Below are 18822 nucleotides of genomic sequence, written 5' to 3'. Positions count from 1 at the left end.
TGTTGAACCCCTCTAGTACAATTTTCACTACTGTAAAAGTTACCGTATTCTTCAGCTCCAAATTTTGTTCTGTTCTTTTAAATATTTTCTCTTTGTTGTTACTCTCATTTTGTTCATGTATAATTTTCCTGAGCTCATTGAGCATCTTTATGATGATTATTTTGAATTCTTTGTCAGGTAATTCACATACCTCCATTTCTTCAGCATTGGTTTCTAGAGATTTATTTTGTTCCTTTGGTTAGACCATGTTTCTTCTTGTGCCTTGTTACTTTGTGTCGGGATCCACACATCTGAAAAAACACATGTCTGGGGGCCTCTCAAACCTCTTCTCTGGATATGTCTTCTCTGGACTTATGTGTGTAAACTCCCAATTAAAGAGGTTATGCCGATTTCTTTTTTTCAGGAACTTGTAATTTCTTGCTCCCTCTAGTGTCTGTCTATAGTACTGAAGGTTCTCTGGAGATGCTCTAAGCTGCTCAGCTTTTTTGTTCTCAGCACCCCCAGGCATCTACAGTATGGCGTCTCATCAGCACACTGAGTTGGGCAAGAGAGAAACCAGTCCTTTGGAGAACCCCCCAAGAAGTTGGAACACTGGTGCATGCTCCACTCTCCTTTCTCCTGAAAGAGAAGCCACGGAGCTGTAATAGCCTCTGTCTGCTATACTCCAGGTCCTCTGGAGTAGCAGCAAGCCTCCCAGCTCTCTTTTGTTCTCAGAGGCCTCCAGGCATCTAGAGTATGTGGGGTCCTGTCAGTGCTCCAAGTCAGGAGAGACAGAAACCAGTTCTTTGGGCAGTCCTCCAAAAACTGGAATGTTGGACTGACACACACTCCAACTCTTTCCACACTAAGTAGAGGAGAGGGGCAGTGGTGAGTGAGGGTATGCTAGTCCAAACTGTTGCCTTTGCTCTCAGCAGTCTCAACCTGGTGCCTCTTCCCGTAAGTGCTTAGATTCAGGAAAGACAGAAGCCAGCGCTTTGGGTAGTCCCCTGAGAAGTCTGGATGTTAGCTGCTTCAGTCTTCTCTTTCCCTCCCTAGGGAAAAGCCAAGAGTTAGGAGTTTCCTCTCAATTTCACTGCATGTGCTGGTGGGAGGGGCTCTGGTGAATGAGTTCCATGAATTCTCCTACAGGCTTGAGTGCAGCTGGCTTTGCACTGTTGGGAGTGCAGGAGCCTCTTAACTGGTGTCTAGATTTCTCGCAAGGGAACTGGTCTGTGTATTGTTGAATTGGTGTTTCTGTGGGGGAAGGAGGGTCTGGGACTGCCTATTGCACCATCTTGCTGACATCATCTTGAAGTATGTTTTTACCACTTTTTCTTCAAGTGACCTATCTCACCCACACTCACATTTCACTGGCCAAAGGAAGCTACAAGGCCACCTCCAAGTTCAACAGGGCATGTATATTCCTCCCACAGACAGGAAGCAGGATTATCTGGTGATTCTGTCGAGGATCTTAAGAGCCTCTGGGAAGCTTTCACTGACATCCCAGGTTGGATGTTCTCAAGACACTCCTGGGATGTTATTTCAGAGTCACATGTGCCCTCATGCCTGCCTGTAACTGTCTTTGGAGAATAATGGCTTTCCCTTCTCTTTGGCCTTCCAAATCATATGTGAGCAGTTTCACTGGTAAAGTCTAATTTGGAATCATACAGGAAATGTAGTTCCCAGCTCCATCTTGGCAATTCATGGAGACTCCAGAGGCGGTGGCAGTGACATGCATCTCTCACAGGGATTACTCGACAGCCAAACAGATCTTCTTGATATTTCAATCCCCTTGTCCCCTTGCCTCAGAATGGTGTCCAAGGCCTATATGGCCCTGGCTCCATCCAGCTCATGAGCCTTCCCCTTCATGCTCTTGGTACCTGTCAGTGTCCAGGACGCTACTCTGCTCGGACCTAGAACATTCCAACATACTCACTTTCACTTCACTCCTACTCTTTCCTTCCCTTGGCTATTGCCTCCTTGCTCTCTGTATCCTAGCTCAGGCACTGCCTTCCCAGGCATTCCAGTGCCTGACACACTGGAAACACATAAGGACAGTCAGTTACTCTGCTTAGTTCCAAGATGCCTGAGATTGTTGGGATAATTGTTATAGCAACAGCCTAGGGTGGGGACAAATTATTAAATGGATACATCACTTGTAAGAATACATCCAGATTTTACAAAGAAATGTTAATGTTGAAAACAAAAGAAACAAAGTTTCAGTCCTTTAATTTAGTTTCTCCTTCCTTTTCCAACATCTACTTTAATTTCTTCATTCCCCCATAAGGCAGAGATATTATAACGTTTACCTCTGATCATGCTATTTTAGAAAAATGGCTTAAAACATACTTGTCTGGGTGGACGCCAATATTTGTTAAAAAATCTAAGTGGCTTATAAATAGTTGACAAATTTTAAGACATTCTTAGTTCACAGACTAGCAGTCTAGTTAAAGAGAAGAAAGATTTTTTTCTACAAGGCAAATGAAACCAGGATCAAAATGAATAGGGAACCCACCAGCTGGGAAAAAATATTTGCAAACCATACATCTGACAAGGGATTAATCTCCATAATATATAAATAACTCACACAACTGAATAACAAAAAAACAAACCACCCAATCAAAAAATGGGCAGAGGAAATGAACAGACACTTCTCCAAAGAAGATATACAGATGGCCAATAGGCACATGAAAAGATGCTCAACATCACTAGTCATCAGGGAAATGCAAATCAAAACCATACTAAGATATCACCTTACACCCGTTAGAATGGCTATAATCACCAAGAGAACAACCAACAAATGCTGGAGAGGCTGTGGAGAAATGGGAACCCTAATCCACTGCTGGTGCAGCCTCTATGGAAAACAGTATGGAGATTCCTCAAAAAATTAAAAATAGAAATACCTTATGATCCAGCTATCCCACTACTGGGTATCTACCCAATGAACGTGAAATCAACAATCCAAAGAGGCTTATGCACCCCTATGTTCATCACAGCATTATTCACTACAGCCAAGACATAGAAGCAACGCAAGAGTCCCTCGACTAATGACTGGATAAAGAAGATGTGGTATATATATACCATGGAATACTACTCAGCCATAAAAAAAGATAAAATCGTCCCATTTGCAACAACATGGATGGACCTGGAGGGTATTATGTTAAGTGAAATAAGCCAGAAAGAGAAAGACAAACAGTGCATGATTTCACTCATAAGTGGAAGATAAACCAACACACAGACACACAGAACTGTTTGGTGGTTACCAGGGGCTAGGGGGGTGGGGAGTGGGCACAAAGGGTGGAGGGATGCACTTATATGGTGACTGATAAACAATAATGTACAACAAAAATTGCACACACACACACAAAAAAACCAAATAAGCAAAAACAAAAAAACCAAAAAACAAAACAAAACAAAAAGTAGCTGAAGTGACAGCATTAATTTTCTGAAGGGAATCTTATAATTTGCAAAAATGTTTACATGTTTTTGTGAAAAATATTTCTGGAAATGTTCTCTAATAGAAAATTAGAAAAAAAAAAAAAAAGAAGAAATATTTTCAGCAGCAGGGTGGCTAGACAGCTTTGGTCTCACCTGACACAATCTGTTCTTATAAGAACAGCTGAGTGAATACACTACCAGACGCGATAGAGATGTTACCATAATGCCCAGTACTTTAATCATAGAAGTGTCCTCTGGACCTTGAAAATGGCAGGAAGTATGTGCGTGTGTACGTGTATGTGCGCGCACGCAGAGTGGAGGTATCTGAGCACAATAGGGTGGTGAACAGAGCAAGGAAGAAAGATGCTGGCACAATGGAAAACACACAAAACCTTTCATATTTTACATTACAATATCTGCCCTTACAGGAAGATGGCATAAAACAGGGATCCAGAGCTTTGTGACTGGAATTCCCCAAGTTGCCTCCATCTCTGTAACTATGTCAACCACCACTCACAATGTACCAATCTTCATTTGCTTTCAAGAAAAGGAGAGCGCAGAAATCCTTCTCATGGGTCAGCATGCAGATAACCAGCAGATATCTGTGCCATTAGGGTAGCCCATAATACCATAATTCAAACATAAATCTAGAAAGAAATTTGCCTCTGTACCTTTCGGCAGCGAGGATTGGGACAACTGAACCTCTTCACATCACTGTCCAACAGAGCAGGAAAGCTACAGGAGGGGCATCTAGAGTCAAAACAGCAGAAAGGACATCACTCAGAGTATTAAGGCCTGATTTGGTTCTACATGACTGTTCATACTAAGATGGAGTTTTCAGCTGGACAGCATATATACACGTATATATACATATATATATATATAAAGTTATATCTCCTTTTACTCCTTACTTTGCATTAGAACAGAGACTGAGGCTCTCCTTTGTGCTGACTCTTACCAGGAAATGGAGGTGCCATTCTAGGTCCTGCCTCAGTGTAAACCATTCAATGAACATCTATCCCCTACCCTTCTGACAACTCCTTGCACATGTCACTTTTCCTCTAACACAATGCACAGTGATTGTATCTACAAAAGCCAGATGATTAAGAGGTGCCAAAGAATGTAGCTAAAAATCTGAACTGCAGATTTTTCCATTAATAAAATTATTCTCTTACTTCTCAGCAAGAAATGGCAGAAAACCTAGAAGACATAGCTTTGTTACAGAATTTTCATCGTCTGATCAAGTGCTCAGGGAGTCTTCCTAATGGGGAATGAGATGATAGATGAAATCCTCCAACTCTGAGAACTCACCTGACAAGCTCATCAGCATAGGCTGCAGCAACTTCTTCTTCAGCTTTTCGCTCATAGTATTTACACAGGATGTTCTGGGGAAGCACCTTCTCCAGTTCGCTGGTTGGGAATGAACACGTGCAGCTGCCTTCCATGCAGCTGAGCTCTGACTAGAATGATAAAGTCAGGAGGGAAAAAAAAAAGAAAATTCAAGAAAGTTTTCAGAAAAACAAAAAGCCTCAGTGGTTAACAGCATCTTTCAATAGGAAGCAAATAAACAGTGGTTAAGAACACAGATTTTGATGGAGCTGGCCCAGTGGCATAGTGGTTAGGTTCGCACACTCCGCCTCGGCGGCCCGCAGTTCGCAGGTTTGGATCCTGGCTGTGGACTCATGCACCGCTCATCAAGCCATGCTGTGGCAGGCATCCCACACATAAAGTAGAGGAAGATGGGCACGGATGTTAGCCCAAGGCCAATCTTCCTCAGCAAAAAAAAAAAAGAGGAGGATTGGCAACAGATGTTAGCTCAGGTCTAATCTTCCTCACACACACACACACAAAGAACAGATTTTGAGATGGTAAAGATTCTCTGTCCCTTCTTCTCTGAGAAACCACACCCAAAGCAACAAGGAAACCATGAAACAAAAACACAAAATCCATCCTTGATACCACCAGAGGATCTATCAGCCCAAACTGCAACACAATCATGCATTGCTTAATGACAGGGATATGCTCTGAGAAATGCGTCGTTAGATGATTTCATCACTGTGTGAACATCACAGAACGTACTTCCACAAACCTAGATGGTATAGCCTACTACACAGCTAGACTATATGGTACTAATCTTATGGGACCACCATCATATATGTGGTCCTCATTGACCGAAATGTCGTTATGTGATGTATGACTATACATGAAGATGGAAACTGGATGAGGAAGGGTAAATGGCTTAGCAGACTGGAGGAGGAAGGTCACAGCTCAGCATCTGAAAAAGAGATACTCATGAGAAGCAAGGTGATTTCCTCTACAGCCCCTGGAAAGGCTGGAGGTCTAGACCTCTTGGAAGGCAGAGGTGTGGGTGAGGGGGGAGGGGACTGACAGGAATATAAACTAAAAACAGGGGGATTGTTTGAAAAGCCTCCAGTTCCTATCCCTTTCAGATGGAGTCAGGTGACTAAAACTCTTCCAACTGAAAGGAGGATGGTCTCTGGAACAGCTGGACCAGAGGGCTCTGACTTCACCTTCAAAGCCACTAACAGCAGGTTGAGTCCTCCTCATGCCACATCACTGTGACCTTCTCTTCTGCCTCTCTCGTTCATTTTAAGAACCTTTGTGATTACATTAGGCCCACCTGGATAATTCAGCACAATCTCCCTATTTTAAGATCATCTGATTAGCAACTTTAATTCTCCTTTGTCAAGTAAGATAACATATTCGCAGGTTCTGGGGATCAGGACATGGACGTCTTTGGGGGGCCATTATTCTGCCGATCATAACCACTATGTTCATAATTGTTAGTCCTGGACTAAACTACAACTGACCTTAGAATAATTGATGTCGAGTGATTTGATTATTGGTCAGGTGTTTACGAAAAACCAATTTTGGTTTTTAAGTGTTCATTAAACAAAACAAAATTCCTTTCCACATTGTGTAATGCTGGTGTCAAGAGAAAATTACTTTGGAAAGAGAAATATGATCTTGTATAAAACAGTTAATTCATTTTAATACAACTATAAAATCCTTTAAAAAATTTACAAAAAAAAAAATACTAATGCACTCTGATATATTCAAACAGGCTACAAGGATCTCTCTTTTTGAGTTCATCCTTCATTTTTATTATAACCAGGAAGATGAGTGAAGAAGCAGGTGCTCCTGTGAAGGAAAGCACAGGGTATGGAAAAATTATGCCATTTCCTAAAAAGAAATTTGCTGTGATTACCAATATAATCACACAAATCAGGGACTGTCTAAGAATCACACATTAGCATGTCTTAGTAGAGTTCTATCTCACTCCAGAAAAGACACTTCCATGAGGCATTTACACTTGTCTATAAACGTAGTCTCCTCAGACAGACTGTGAATGTTTCCTACATGGACGTATTATAGTTCTTACCTTTCCAGATCCAAAGACCGCCTCTTGGGCATATCTGATGAGACACTCCTTGCAAAACAAGTGAGCATCTGCACACTGTGTCAGCTCCTCAAATGGAAATTCCCCATAGCAGCAGCGGCACTCAATCAGCTGGCCATCCTGCAGCCCATCAGAAACACACGAGAGAGAAGTCAAGATGGCGGCGTAGGCAGACTCTGAACTCACCTCCTCCTGCAGACACAGCCAATTTACAACTACTTGTGGAAAAATTACCCGAGACAGAACTGAAAACTGGATAAGAGGAACTCCTGCAACAAAGGACAATCCTAATTGAGGTGGAAGAGGGAGAAACTCCCTTCTGGGGAGGGAAAAAAAAACGCCACCTTTACAAGCCGCCAGCTTCACGGCCGCCCGGGAGCAGCCCAAAGGTACGCAGCCTCCCTAGAGGCGCAGGGCCCTGAGCTGGGGAGCGGCCCCGCTGTAGGCATTTTGGGGACCCAGCACAATCGAGACGAGTGGCAGAATATCTGACTTTGCCTGCTACTAAAGCATTGGGGAGTACCCCCAGAAAACCTGGTTCACAAAGAAATTAAAACCGGCTCTTAAAGGGCCTGCGCGCAAACTCGCCCGTTTCAGAAAGCACCCTAAAATCACCAGAAAGAAAGGTGCACCGTGCTTTGGTGAAAAGAGACTCACCTAATAGGCCCTGTGTGCATCTTGGTGAGAGGTGAGACCTCTCCAGGGACTGGGACATTGGCTGCAGCCACTGTTGTGGCCTGGTGTGAGCATGCTGACACAGACGCCATTGGAGTTCTCCCTGGGGCCTGCTAGCCCAGGTCTGCCCCACCCACTAGAGCACCGATTTAATCCAGCTCAGCCAGGGCAGGCAGCCCACCCTAGAGACTGGCCCCACCCAACAACAAGCCCTCAGGCAACTTGTGGGCCTGCCTAGATTGGTGACTGGATTCTCTGCAGCCTGGCAACTGAGCCAACTTCAGTGGGGCAGGGCATGCACAAGGAGCAGGTGGAGAGTGTGGGGCAGGGGTGGAGTGTGTGGGGTCCCGCCGTGGAGAGACTGGGTCCACTTTGGGAGGTCGGGGCACACACATGGGGCAGGACTGTGTTGACTGTGTGTGTGGACCTGTGGGCGGCAGGGCTTGTCAGCTGCAGAAGACTTGTGCTTCTCAAAGACCCACATAGGGGGTTTGCCCCACCTCCCAAAGTCTGAAACAATTGGGTGCTGCTGTGCCTGAGGCCAGCCCCACCCAGCTGCAATCCTCAGAGAGCTGACAAGAGACCTAAAGGCTGGAGGCTTATAGCAATTGTAAGGCCCTGAGCCTAACAACCTGCCATGCTAGGGGCCTACTCACTTAAAAGAAATACTGCAACACAAATGGGGTATTAGAACTTGCAGCCAACTGAGCTGGGGCTCCCCACACCTGATGAAGAGACTGAAGGGCCCACAACAACTACAAACAGCTAAGCAATACAACAGCTGACCAGGAGCATAACTCTACCTATCTGGACGCATACAGGGAGAGCAAACAGGCCACAACAGAAGGACACGTAGCCCACATAGGGGTCACCCCTGGAACATTGAGAACTGAGGGAAGCACACTGCAGGACTCCTAAGGCATCACTTGTATAAGGTCACCTATCCAGGAGCAGGAGACATAGCTGACCTACCTAATAAGTAGACACAAGCACAGGGAAAGAGGCAAAATGAGGAGGCAAAGGAATACATTCCAAGTAAGGGAACAGGACAAAACTCCAGAAAAGAAACTAAGTGAAACAGAAATGAGCAACCTACCCGACAGGGAGTTCAAACTAAGAGTGTTAAGGATGCTCACTGATGTGGGGAGAAGAATAGATGAACTCAGTGAGAATGTCAACAAAGAAATGGAAGAGATAAAAAAGAACCAATCAGAAATGAAGAATACAATACTGGAAATGAAAAATTTGCTAGAGGGACTCAAAAGCAGAGTAGAGGATACAGAAGAATGGATCTGTGAGCTGGACGAAAGACTAGAAGAAATTACCCAAGCCAAACAGGTAAAAGAGAAAAGAATTAAAAAGAGTGAGGACAGTCTAAGGGACCTCTGGGACAACATCAAGCGCACTAACATCCGTGTTATAGGTGTCCCGGAAGGAGAAGAGCGAGACAAAGGGGCAGAGAATCTATTTCAAGAAATAATAGATGTAAACTTCCCTAACCTAAGGAAGGAAGCAGACATCCAGGTACAGGAAGCACAGAGAGCCCCAAACAAGATAAACCCAAAGACGCCCACAACAAGACACATCATAATCAAAATGTCTAGAATTAAAGATAAAGAGAGAATCCTAAAGGCTGCCAGAGAAAGACAAGTTACATACAAAGGAAACCCCATAAGGCTATCAGCTGACTTCTCAGCAGAAACCTTACAGGCTAGAAGAGAGTGGCAAGATATATTTAAAGTGCTAAAAGGAAAAAACTTACAGCCAAGAATACTCTACCCAGCAAGATTATCATTCAAAATGGAAGGAGAGATCAAAAATTTCCCAGACAAGCAAAAATTAAAGGAGTTTGTCACCAAGAAACCAGTGCTACAAGAAATGTTAAAGGGACTGATTTAAGGGGAAAAGAGAAGACCGCAAATAGGAAAAATTATCTATTTCCATGATAAGAGGGCAATGGATACAAATGCACAAAAAAGAGGTTAGATATGATATCAAAAACATAAAATGAGGGAGGAGGGGAGTTAAAGAGTAGAGCTTTCAGGCAGAGGTCAAGCTAAAGAGACCATCAATTCTGTACAGAAGGAGAAAGGAACAGAGAAGGACTACTAAAACACTGAGAAAAAAAGTTAAAAAATGGCAGTAAGTACATACTTATCAATAGCTACTTTAAACGTCAATGGACCAAATGCCCCAATTAAAAGGCATAGGGTGGCTGACTGGATAAAATACCAAGACCCATATATATGCTGCATACAAGAGACACACTTCAGACTTACCAAAGACACTCACAAAATGAAAGTGAAGGGATGGAAAAAGATACTCCATGCAAATGGCAATGAAAAGAAAGCTGGGGTAGCAGTACTCATATCAGACAAAATAGACTTTAAAACAAAAACTGTAAAAAGAGACAAAGAAGGGCATTACATAATGATCAAGGGAACAATCCAACAAGAGGATATAACACTTGTAAATATCTACCCACCCAATGTAGGGGCACCTAAATATATAAAGCAATTATTAACAGACATAAAAAGAGAAATAGATAGTAACACAATAATAGTAGGGGACTTTAACACTCCACTTACACCAATGGATAGATCATCCAAACAGAAGATCAATAAGGAAACACTGGCCTTAAATGACACACTAGAACAGATGGACCTAGTAGATATATACAGAGCATTCCATCCAAAAACCAAAGAATACACGTTCTTTTCAAATGCACATGGAACATTCTCCAGGACTGATCACATATTAGGCCACAAAACAAGTCTCCATAAATTTAAGAAGACTGAAATAATACCAAGCATCTTTTCTGATCACAACGGTATGAAACTGGAAATCAACTATAGGAAGAAAATCAGAAAAGCCACAAATATGTGGAGATTAAACAAAATGCTACTGAACAACGACTGGGTCAACGAAGAAATCAAAGAATAAATCAAAAAATACCTGGAGACAAATGAAAATGAAAATACGACCTGCCAGAATTTATGGGATACAGCAAAAGCGGTTCTAAGAGGTAAGTTTATAGCAATACAGCCCTATCTCAAAAAACAAGGAAAATCTCAAATAAACAATCTAACAATGCACCTAAAAGAACTGGAAAAAGAACAAACAAAGCCCAAAATCAGTAGAAGAAGGGAAACAATAAAAATCAGAGCAGAAATAAATGAAATAGAGACTAAAAAAAAAATAGGAAAAATTAATAAAGCCAAGAGCTGGTTCTTTGAAAAGATAAACAAAATTGACAAACCTTTAGCTAGACTCACCAAGAAAAAAAGAGAGAAGGCACAAATAAGTAAAATCAGAAATGAAAGAGGAGAAATTACAACAGACACCTCAGAAATACAAAAGATTATAAGAGAATACTATGAAAAGCTATATGCCAACCAATTCGACAATCTGGAAGAAATGGATAAATTCTTAGAATCACAGAACCTTCCAAAACTGGATCAAGAAGAAGTAGAGAATTTGAATAGACCAATCACCAGTAAGGAGATCGAAATAGTAATCAAAAACCTCCCCAAAAATAAAAGTCCAAGACCAGACGGCTTCCCTGCTGAATTCTACCAAACATTCAAAGAAGACTTAATACCTATCCTTCTCAAACTCTTCTAAAAAATTGAGGACGCGGGAAGCTCCCTAACTCATTCTACGAAGCCAACATTATCCTGATACCAAAACCAGACAAGGACAACACAAAAAAAAGAAAATTACAGGCCAATATCACTGATGAACATCGATGCAAAAATCCTCAACAAAATACTAGCAAATCGCATACAACAATACATTAAAAAGATTATACACCATGATCAAGTGGGATTTATTCCAGGTATGCAGGGACGGTTCAACACTTGCAAATCAATCAATGTAATATACCACATTAATAAAATGAAGAATAAAAATTACATGATTATCTCAATAGATGCAGAGAAAGCATTTGACAAGATACAGCATCCATTTATGATAAAAACTCTGAATAAAATGGGGATAGAAGGAAAGTACCTCAACATAATAAAGGCCATATATGAGAAACCCACAGCTAATATCATCCTCAATGGTGAAAAACTGAAAGCTATCCCTCTAAGAACAGAAACCAGACAAGGATGCCCACTGTCACCACTCCTATTTAACATAGTACTGGAAGTCCTAGCCAGAGCAATCAGGCAAGAGAAAGAAATAAAAGGGATCCAAATTGGAAAGGAAGAAGTGAAACTGTCACTATTTGCAGATGACATGATTTTATATAAAGAAAACCCTAAAGAATCCACCAGAAAACTTTTAGAAGTAATAAACAAATACGGTAAAGTTGCAGGATACAAAATCAACATACAAAAATCAGTTGTATTTCTATACCCTAACAACGAAGTAGCAGAAAGAGAAATTAAGAATACAATCCCATTTACAATTGCAACAAAAAGAATAAAATACCTAGGAATAAACTTAACCAAAGAGGTGAAAGATCTGTACACCGAAAACTATAAAACATTGCTGAAAGAAATTGAAGAAGACACAAAGAAATGGAAAGATATTCCGCACTCTTGGATTGGAAGAATTAACATAGTTAAGATGTCCATACTTCCTAAAGCAATCTATAGATTCAATGCAATCCCTATCAAAGTTCCAACAACATTTTTCACAGAAATAGAACAAAGAATCCTAAAATTTATACGGAACAAAAGACGCCGAATAGCTAAAGGAATCCTGAGGAAAAAAAACAAAGCTGGAGGTATCACACTCCCTGATTTCAAGATATACTACAAAGCTATAGCAACCAAAACAGCATGGTACTAGCCCAAAAACAGGCACACAGATCAATGGAACAGAATCAAAAGCCCAGAAATAAAACCCACACATCTACGGACAGCTAATCTTTGACAAAGGAGCCAAGAATATACAATGGAGAAAAGAAAGTCTCTTCAACAAATGGTGCTGGGAAAACTGGATAGCCATATGCAAAAAAATGAAAGCAGACCCTTACCTTACACCATACACAAAAATTAACTCCAAATGGATTAAAGACTTGAATCTAAGACCTGAAACTATGAAACTTCTAGAAGAAAACAAAGGCAGTACGCTCTTTGACATCGGTCTTAGCAACGTATTTTCAAGCACCATGTCTGACCAGGCAAGAGAAACAACAGAAAAAATAAACAAATGGGACTACATCAAACCAAAAAGCTTCTGCACAGCAAAGGAAACCATCAACAAAACGAAAAGACAACCTAACAATTGGAAGAAGATATTTGCAAACCATACATCTGATAAGCGATTAATCTCTAAAATATATAAAGAACTCATGCATCTCAACAACAAAAAAACCAACAACCCAATTAAAAAGTGGGCAAAAGACCTGAACAGACATCTCTCCAAAGAAGATATACAGATGGCCAACAGACACATGAAAAGATGTACAAAATCATTAACTATCACGGAAATGCAAATCAAAACTACCAATGAGATATCACCTCACGCCCGTCAGAATGGCTATAATTAACAAGATAGGAAACAACATGTGTTGGAGAGGATGTGGAGAGAAGGGAACTCTCTCATATACCGCTGGTGGGAGTGCAAACTGGTGCAGTCACTATAGAAAACAGTATGGAGATTCCTCAAAAAATCAAGGATAGAACTACCATATGATCCAGCTATTCCACTGCTGGGTATTTATCCAAAGAACTTGAAAACACCAATGCGTAAAGATACATGCACCCCTGTGTTCATTGCAGCGTTATTCACAATAGCCAAGACTTGGAAGCAACCTAAGTGCCCATCAAGGGACGAATGGATAAAGAAGATGTGGTATATATACACAATGGAATACTACTCAGCCATAAGAAACGATGAAATCCAGCCATTTGTGACAACATGGATGGACATTGAGGGTATTACGCAAAGTGAAATAAGTCAGAAGAAGGTCAAATACCGTATGATTTCCTTCATTAAGTAGTAGATAATAACAATAAACAAACACATAGAGACAGAGATTGGATTGGTGGTTACCAGAGGGGAAGAGGGGAGGGAGGAGGGCGAAAGGGATAATTCGGCACATGTGTGTGGTGATGGGTTGTAATTAGTATTTGGGTGGTGAACATGATGTAATCTATGCAGAAATAGAAGTATAATGATGTTCACCTGAAAATTATACAATATTATAAACCAATGTTACTGCAATAAACAAAAAATTAAAAAAAAAAAAAAAAAAAGAAACGCATGAAATTCCCTACACTCGAGTAGAGGCGGCAGCCATGTTTCATGTTCCCCCACCTCCAAACACATTCTGAGGTAGAACACAACCCCTAGAAGCCATAAAACAATAATGAGCTGTGTTCTGTTGTATAAATCTAGTTTGAGATGCTAGTACAAATATTAATACATAGCTAAAGACAGTAAGATTTTCATGGGGTTTTTTTGGAATTCTCTGGTGTCATCCCTAAAGTTATCACATCTTGAATTCCATGGTACCAGCAGAACTATAATATCTGTAATCAGATGCTAACATGATTATAAGAGTCAGGGACAAGTGGCATGAGAGACGTTACCTAAAAAGCTTCAAAAGTTAGATTTTGCTCTCCTTGTTATAAGACAGGAGTGTGAGGCGGTGGTGTCGCAGCCCAAGCTTTATCTTAAGGGACTACTGAACCTAACTAAAGCAGCAATCTCAAGGACCATGAGTATCAGGAAACTTACTCTTTATTATAACAGCAGTGATTGATCCAGTCACTGGTCTTCTCCTACCTACCATGTTAGAAAAAGCCGCTATGTGAGGGCAGCAAACACAGTAAGAAACCCATCTGGCCCCAAGGTTAGATATAGTTCTTCCTTCTATCTGTGTGATTATCTGAGTTCTAAATTTTCCTCTAAGAGTCTACCCACTGGATTCCAGGGATTGTTTTTAAGAGGAACATTTCTATCATTATCTTTCCTTCAATTCTGATCCAGTCTTGTACTAAGAGTGACTATAACGTTTCAAGTATTTGACTCTAACTTGGTTGAACCAAAAACTCAGCAGATCAACAGGAGGTTAAACAGTTTGCCATCAAAATGCCAAGGAAATGTGGTAAGAGAAAACAGCCCATGAAAATACCAGAATAAATGAATTAGATGAGTTTTCGAACTACCTTTTGATACTGTTCTTCGTTCATCTGCAGGGCAAGCAAAAAGTCTTCATGCTGAGGAACAAAAACAGCACACACGCATATACAAATTTAGTAAAGATGCCATGAACCATTTAGAAATTATTTCCATAGACATAAAATAACTATTAATAGTCATCTCTTCAGTTACATGGCTTAGTAGTTTAAAAAGTTACCTGAGTAAATTTTAAATGCATCAGAAAGCTAAATATAAAAAAGGAAACTATACAAGTACTAGAAAATATGGGGAAAACTTCCCTAAATCTGATTCAAAATGTAGAAGGAATAAGGGAAAAGACTGACACATAAAACACTTGTGAATAGCAAAGACTAGCATAAGCAAACAAAAAATTGAAAGGGTAAAAACCAAGTTTGACAACATACTTTGTTGGTGAGGCTGGGGGAAAAAGGCACTCTTGTGTAGGGAGTACTGGTGAGAATGCAAAATAGCACAACCACGATGGAGGGAATCTGGCACTATGTAATAAAGGACCTAAGTATTTACCCTTCGATTCATCAATCCCACTTCTGGGAATCTATCCCAGAAATATGAAATGATGTATGCACAAAGTTATTTATCATGGCACTATTTATAATAGCAAAAAACTGGATACAACCCTAAATGTCCATCCATAGAGGAATAACTGAATCAACTCTGCTAGTGCAGACAACGGTACTCTATGGATTGCTGTGGAATGATTACCAGGATGCACTGTTAAGCGAAAAAAACAAGGGGCAGAAGAATGTGTTACCTTTTAGATAAGAAAGTGGGGTAAATAAAAAAATATATACACATAGATATTTACTTTACATGAAATAAGGACAGATAAACCAAAAATTATTAAAAATGGTTATGCATGGAGGGAGTTAGGTAACATGGGAGGAAGGGACACAACAAAAGCTGTATCTCTCTGAATGTTCCTTGTTTTATTAGTTTTGACTTTAGAAGTAAAAATATTTTACACAAGTGAAGAACAAAGTTAGATATAAAACAAATGAAAAATGAATTCCAGAAAACTCAAAAAAAAAAACAGAAGCAAATAAACTTCACTGTTCATCAAATTAATGGTATAACCACACAAAGACTTACTTCAGTGACTTTAAATTTTGATTTTGTATTTCTAATCTGATATAATCCAGCAATAAAATTATAACTAAATCTTAGACTCTATATAGCAGTCTTATTATTGGTAATAATATTGGGCTATCGGGCCGGCCCCGTGGCCTAGCGGTTAAGTGCTTGTGCTCCGATGCTGGCGGCCCAGGTTCGGATCCCAGGCGTGCATCGACGGGCCGCTTCTCTAGCCATGCTGAGGCCGTGTCCCACATACAGCAACTAGAAGGACGTGCAGCTATGACATACAACTATCTACTGGGGCTTTGGGGGGGAAATAAATAAATAAATAAATAAAATTATAAAAAAAAATAATATTGGGCTATTATTTTGTAACTATTAAGTATATAATATAGGATAAAGGAAATAAGTCATTATATTAACGTTATTAAGAACCAAGATTTTTAGTATAAGAGGAAAGAAATACAAAAATCAACATGAAAGAAGTAAAAAGCCTGGAAACCAAATCTGAAATAGAAATCTTAGTATAAATTCCCACTAAAAGAAATAAGGCACCTTGGAGAAGTTGGTGATTCCAGGTCCAGGTCAGGAAAAGCAGAGCTTGAACCTGGATCACCTTGTGTGCCAGAAAGCAAGGTTGTTGTCCAAGATGACCGGGGCTAGAGCAGAGGAATTAACTTGAAGGGGATGCCACTGGCCACATATGGGACAATTTGGACATCAAAAAGAATAATCACTACAATGAATTAAAACACATCAACCATCGTGCCAATACTTTATTACTTCTCTGATGAGATTGGTGGTGACATTAACGAATGCCATGTTTTGATACTGTACCATGAAATGTGCAAACATCTGGAAGATCTACATAACTCAGTGAATCAGTGTTTTTCATGATAAAATCATGCATGTGTGAAAAACAAATTTTAATGTAAGAGATCACAGGTTGAAAGGTAAACTCTGTGATGGCTAGAACAAGATGACAACTTCTCATTTCTGCTTGAGATCTAGAATTTTATCACTGGCCATCAATAATCACTTCATTCATTTTTGAGAAAATGTCTACCAAACACATAATTTTGAATAATCATAGTTTTTCTGTCAGTCACTTTTTCAAGTAAAAACGGTGTTCTGTGTGTGTGTGGGGGTGGAGTGCCTAATTCAGCAGCTTGCAACTCGATGGTACAAGTGCTTCTCCTTGAGACAACCATCACAGTCAGGATGTACCAGAAGCACTTTGTGCATACTTCCCATTTTGTCAAGAGTATATAAAAAATGTCTTGGAGGGTCAAAATTTGATAAAGAATTTTTACTGCTTCATTAAAGACAATTTTAGGTGACTTAGCCTTTTTTAAAAAATGTGAGCCCATGGCAGTGAAGAAAATAATGATTACTGGTACAATTTGGTGCAGCTGGCTTGATTCATGCTAAGGCACCATTGCTCTTGTTTTGTCAGTACAAAATCAACACGTTGAAAAGGGCAAGTAGTGTCTTATCACTGTTATAAGAGATCTGACCTCGCAGAACCCCTAGAGTCTTGGGGAAGCCAGGGTTCCATGGTCCATACCACTAGAGCCGCTTGTCTAGAAAATACTATCAGACAACCAACATACATATTCTGGTTGACTTGTACTTTTAATAGTCTATTTGGAAGAATTAAAGAGCTAAATGGAATCTCTCTCTGGTGTTTCTCCACCATTACAGGCTGAGTGAGGTAAAACAGATATGTTTGCTAAACTCCAATTAAAATTCTCTAACATAAATCTGACTTACAAAACTGCGAACTTTAGCTGGCATCATTACAAAACCACGTTTTGTTTTCTTTTTAAAAATTTCACAGTTTATTCAGTGTTTTTTGTTTTCCTTTTAAAAACTTCACAGTGATATTCAAATTAATCACCCAAAAGAAAAGGCAGACCTTACAAGACAGTTTTATACTAGGCCCTAACATCCAACCAGAATCCCAGAAACACATTCCAAGCACATCTTCCTACCTCTGCCATCTCTTTGATTTTCTGCTCATAGAACTCCTGCTCTTGTTGCACAGCTGGAAGGAGGGCACGCCGGTCATAGAACCTACAATGTCGCCGCTTATTTTCCAGAAAGAACATCCTCTTTTCTATTTTTATGTCACCTAGAAGATACATGACAATGCAAAATCATGCAGACAACTGTTTGCTAGGAATCCAGGCCAGCCATTCCAGTCTTCTGTGGCCAAGGCCCCCACCTACTTTCTAGCAGCGTGTTACCTGACTCTCCTATAACGTAACCCACTGTTTGGGAAAACTGGGGTCCTTACAGTTCCCTAACCTACCATGCACTTTTTGATTTTCACGTCTTTTTTTCCCTTTGTTATGCTCCAGTTGGAGGGCCTCTTCTATACTGTCAGTATTGTGCTGCATAAATATATCACAATTCATTATCCATCCTACTACTGAAGACAGGTGGGTTTACAGTTTGGGGTTATTATGAATAGGGCTGCTTAACATATGTCTGCAATTCAGTTGAACATACATGAAGCAGTGGAACTGGTGGATCAGCTTCAGAAAATAGTGCCATTTTTCCAAAGTGGTTGTTCCAATTTACACGCTCCCTCCACCAGCAATCTATGTGAGTTCCAGTCACTCCACATCCTCATCAACACCCAGGATTGTCAGTTTTTAATTGTAGCCATTGTGGTGGGTACACGTGTTTTATGTAAGTTTTTTAAACTTTTCATTTTGAAAATTGCAATTAGAAAAGAGTCTAGTACCTATATTCACAATAAATAACACTTAGTATAAAACATAACAGAATGACAAATAGATCATATAACTGGTCTGTTCAGCTTTTGTTATTTCTTGTCGATTTGGTAATACATTTTCTAGAAAACTGTTCCATCCAAATTTTCTATTTACTCACAAAAGCATGTTCTTTGTAATCTCTTTTATCAACATGTATTATATCAGGTTCCTGATACAGTTTATTTTTATTCTTTTTCTCTTGTTCATTCTCACTAGTTTTTTAAAATTTAAATTTATTTTTTAATTTACTATTCAGAAAACCAATTTTGGGTTCTCGATTCTGTTCCATTGATCTGTGCCTATCTTCCT

At 40.1% G+C, this 18822-nt stretch overlaps 1 protein-coding gene across 3 annotated transcripts in view; it reads right to left on the bottom strand.

The window, feature by feature from the left end:
• Positions 1-18822, bottom strand: part of RNF216 (ring finger protein 216) — a 168293-nt gene that overhangs the window by 93106 nt on the left and 56365 nt on the right. For all 3 annotated transcript variants that reach the window (XM_058569334.1, XM_058569336.1, XM_058569335.1), the window contains 5 exons: positions 17725-17864; positions 14641-14691; positions 6821-6958; positions 4729-4877; positions 4089-4167 (listed from right to left, as the gene is read on the bottom strand). In XM_058569334.1, the coding sequence (XP_058425317.1) occupies positions 4089-4167; positions 4729-4877; positions 6821-6958; positions 14641-14691; positions 17725-17864 (557 nt within the window). The remainder of the gene's footprint in view (positions 1-4088; positions 4168-4728; positions 4878-6820; positions 6959-14640; positions 14692-17724; positions 17865-18822) is intronic.

The sequence above is a fragment of the Diceros bicornis genome, chromosome 26 (assembly GCF_020826845.1).
Source record: "Diceros bicornis minor isolate mBicDic1 chromosome 26, mDicBic1.mat.cur, whole genome shotgun sequence".
NCBI lineage: Eukaryota > Metazoa > Chordata > Mammalia > Perissodactyla > Rhinocerotidae > Diceros > Diceros bicornis.
Note: the sequence above shows the minus strand (reverse complement) of the source record. Positions and strands in the feature narration are given on the sequence as shown.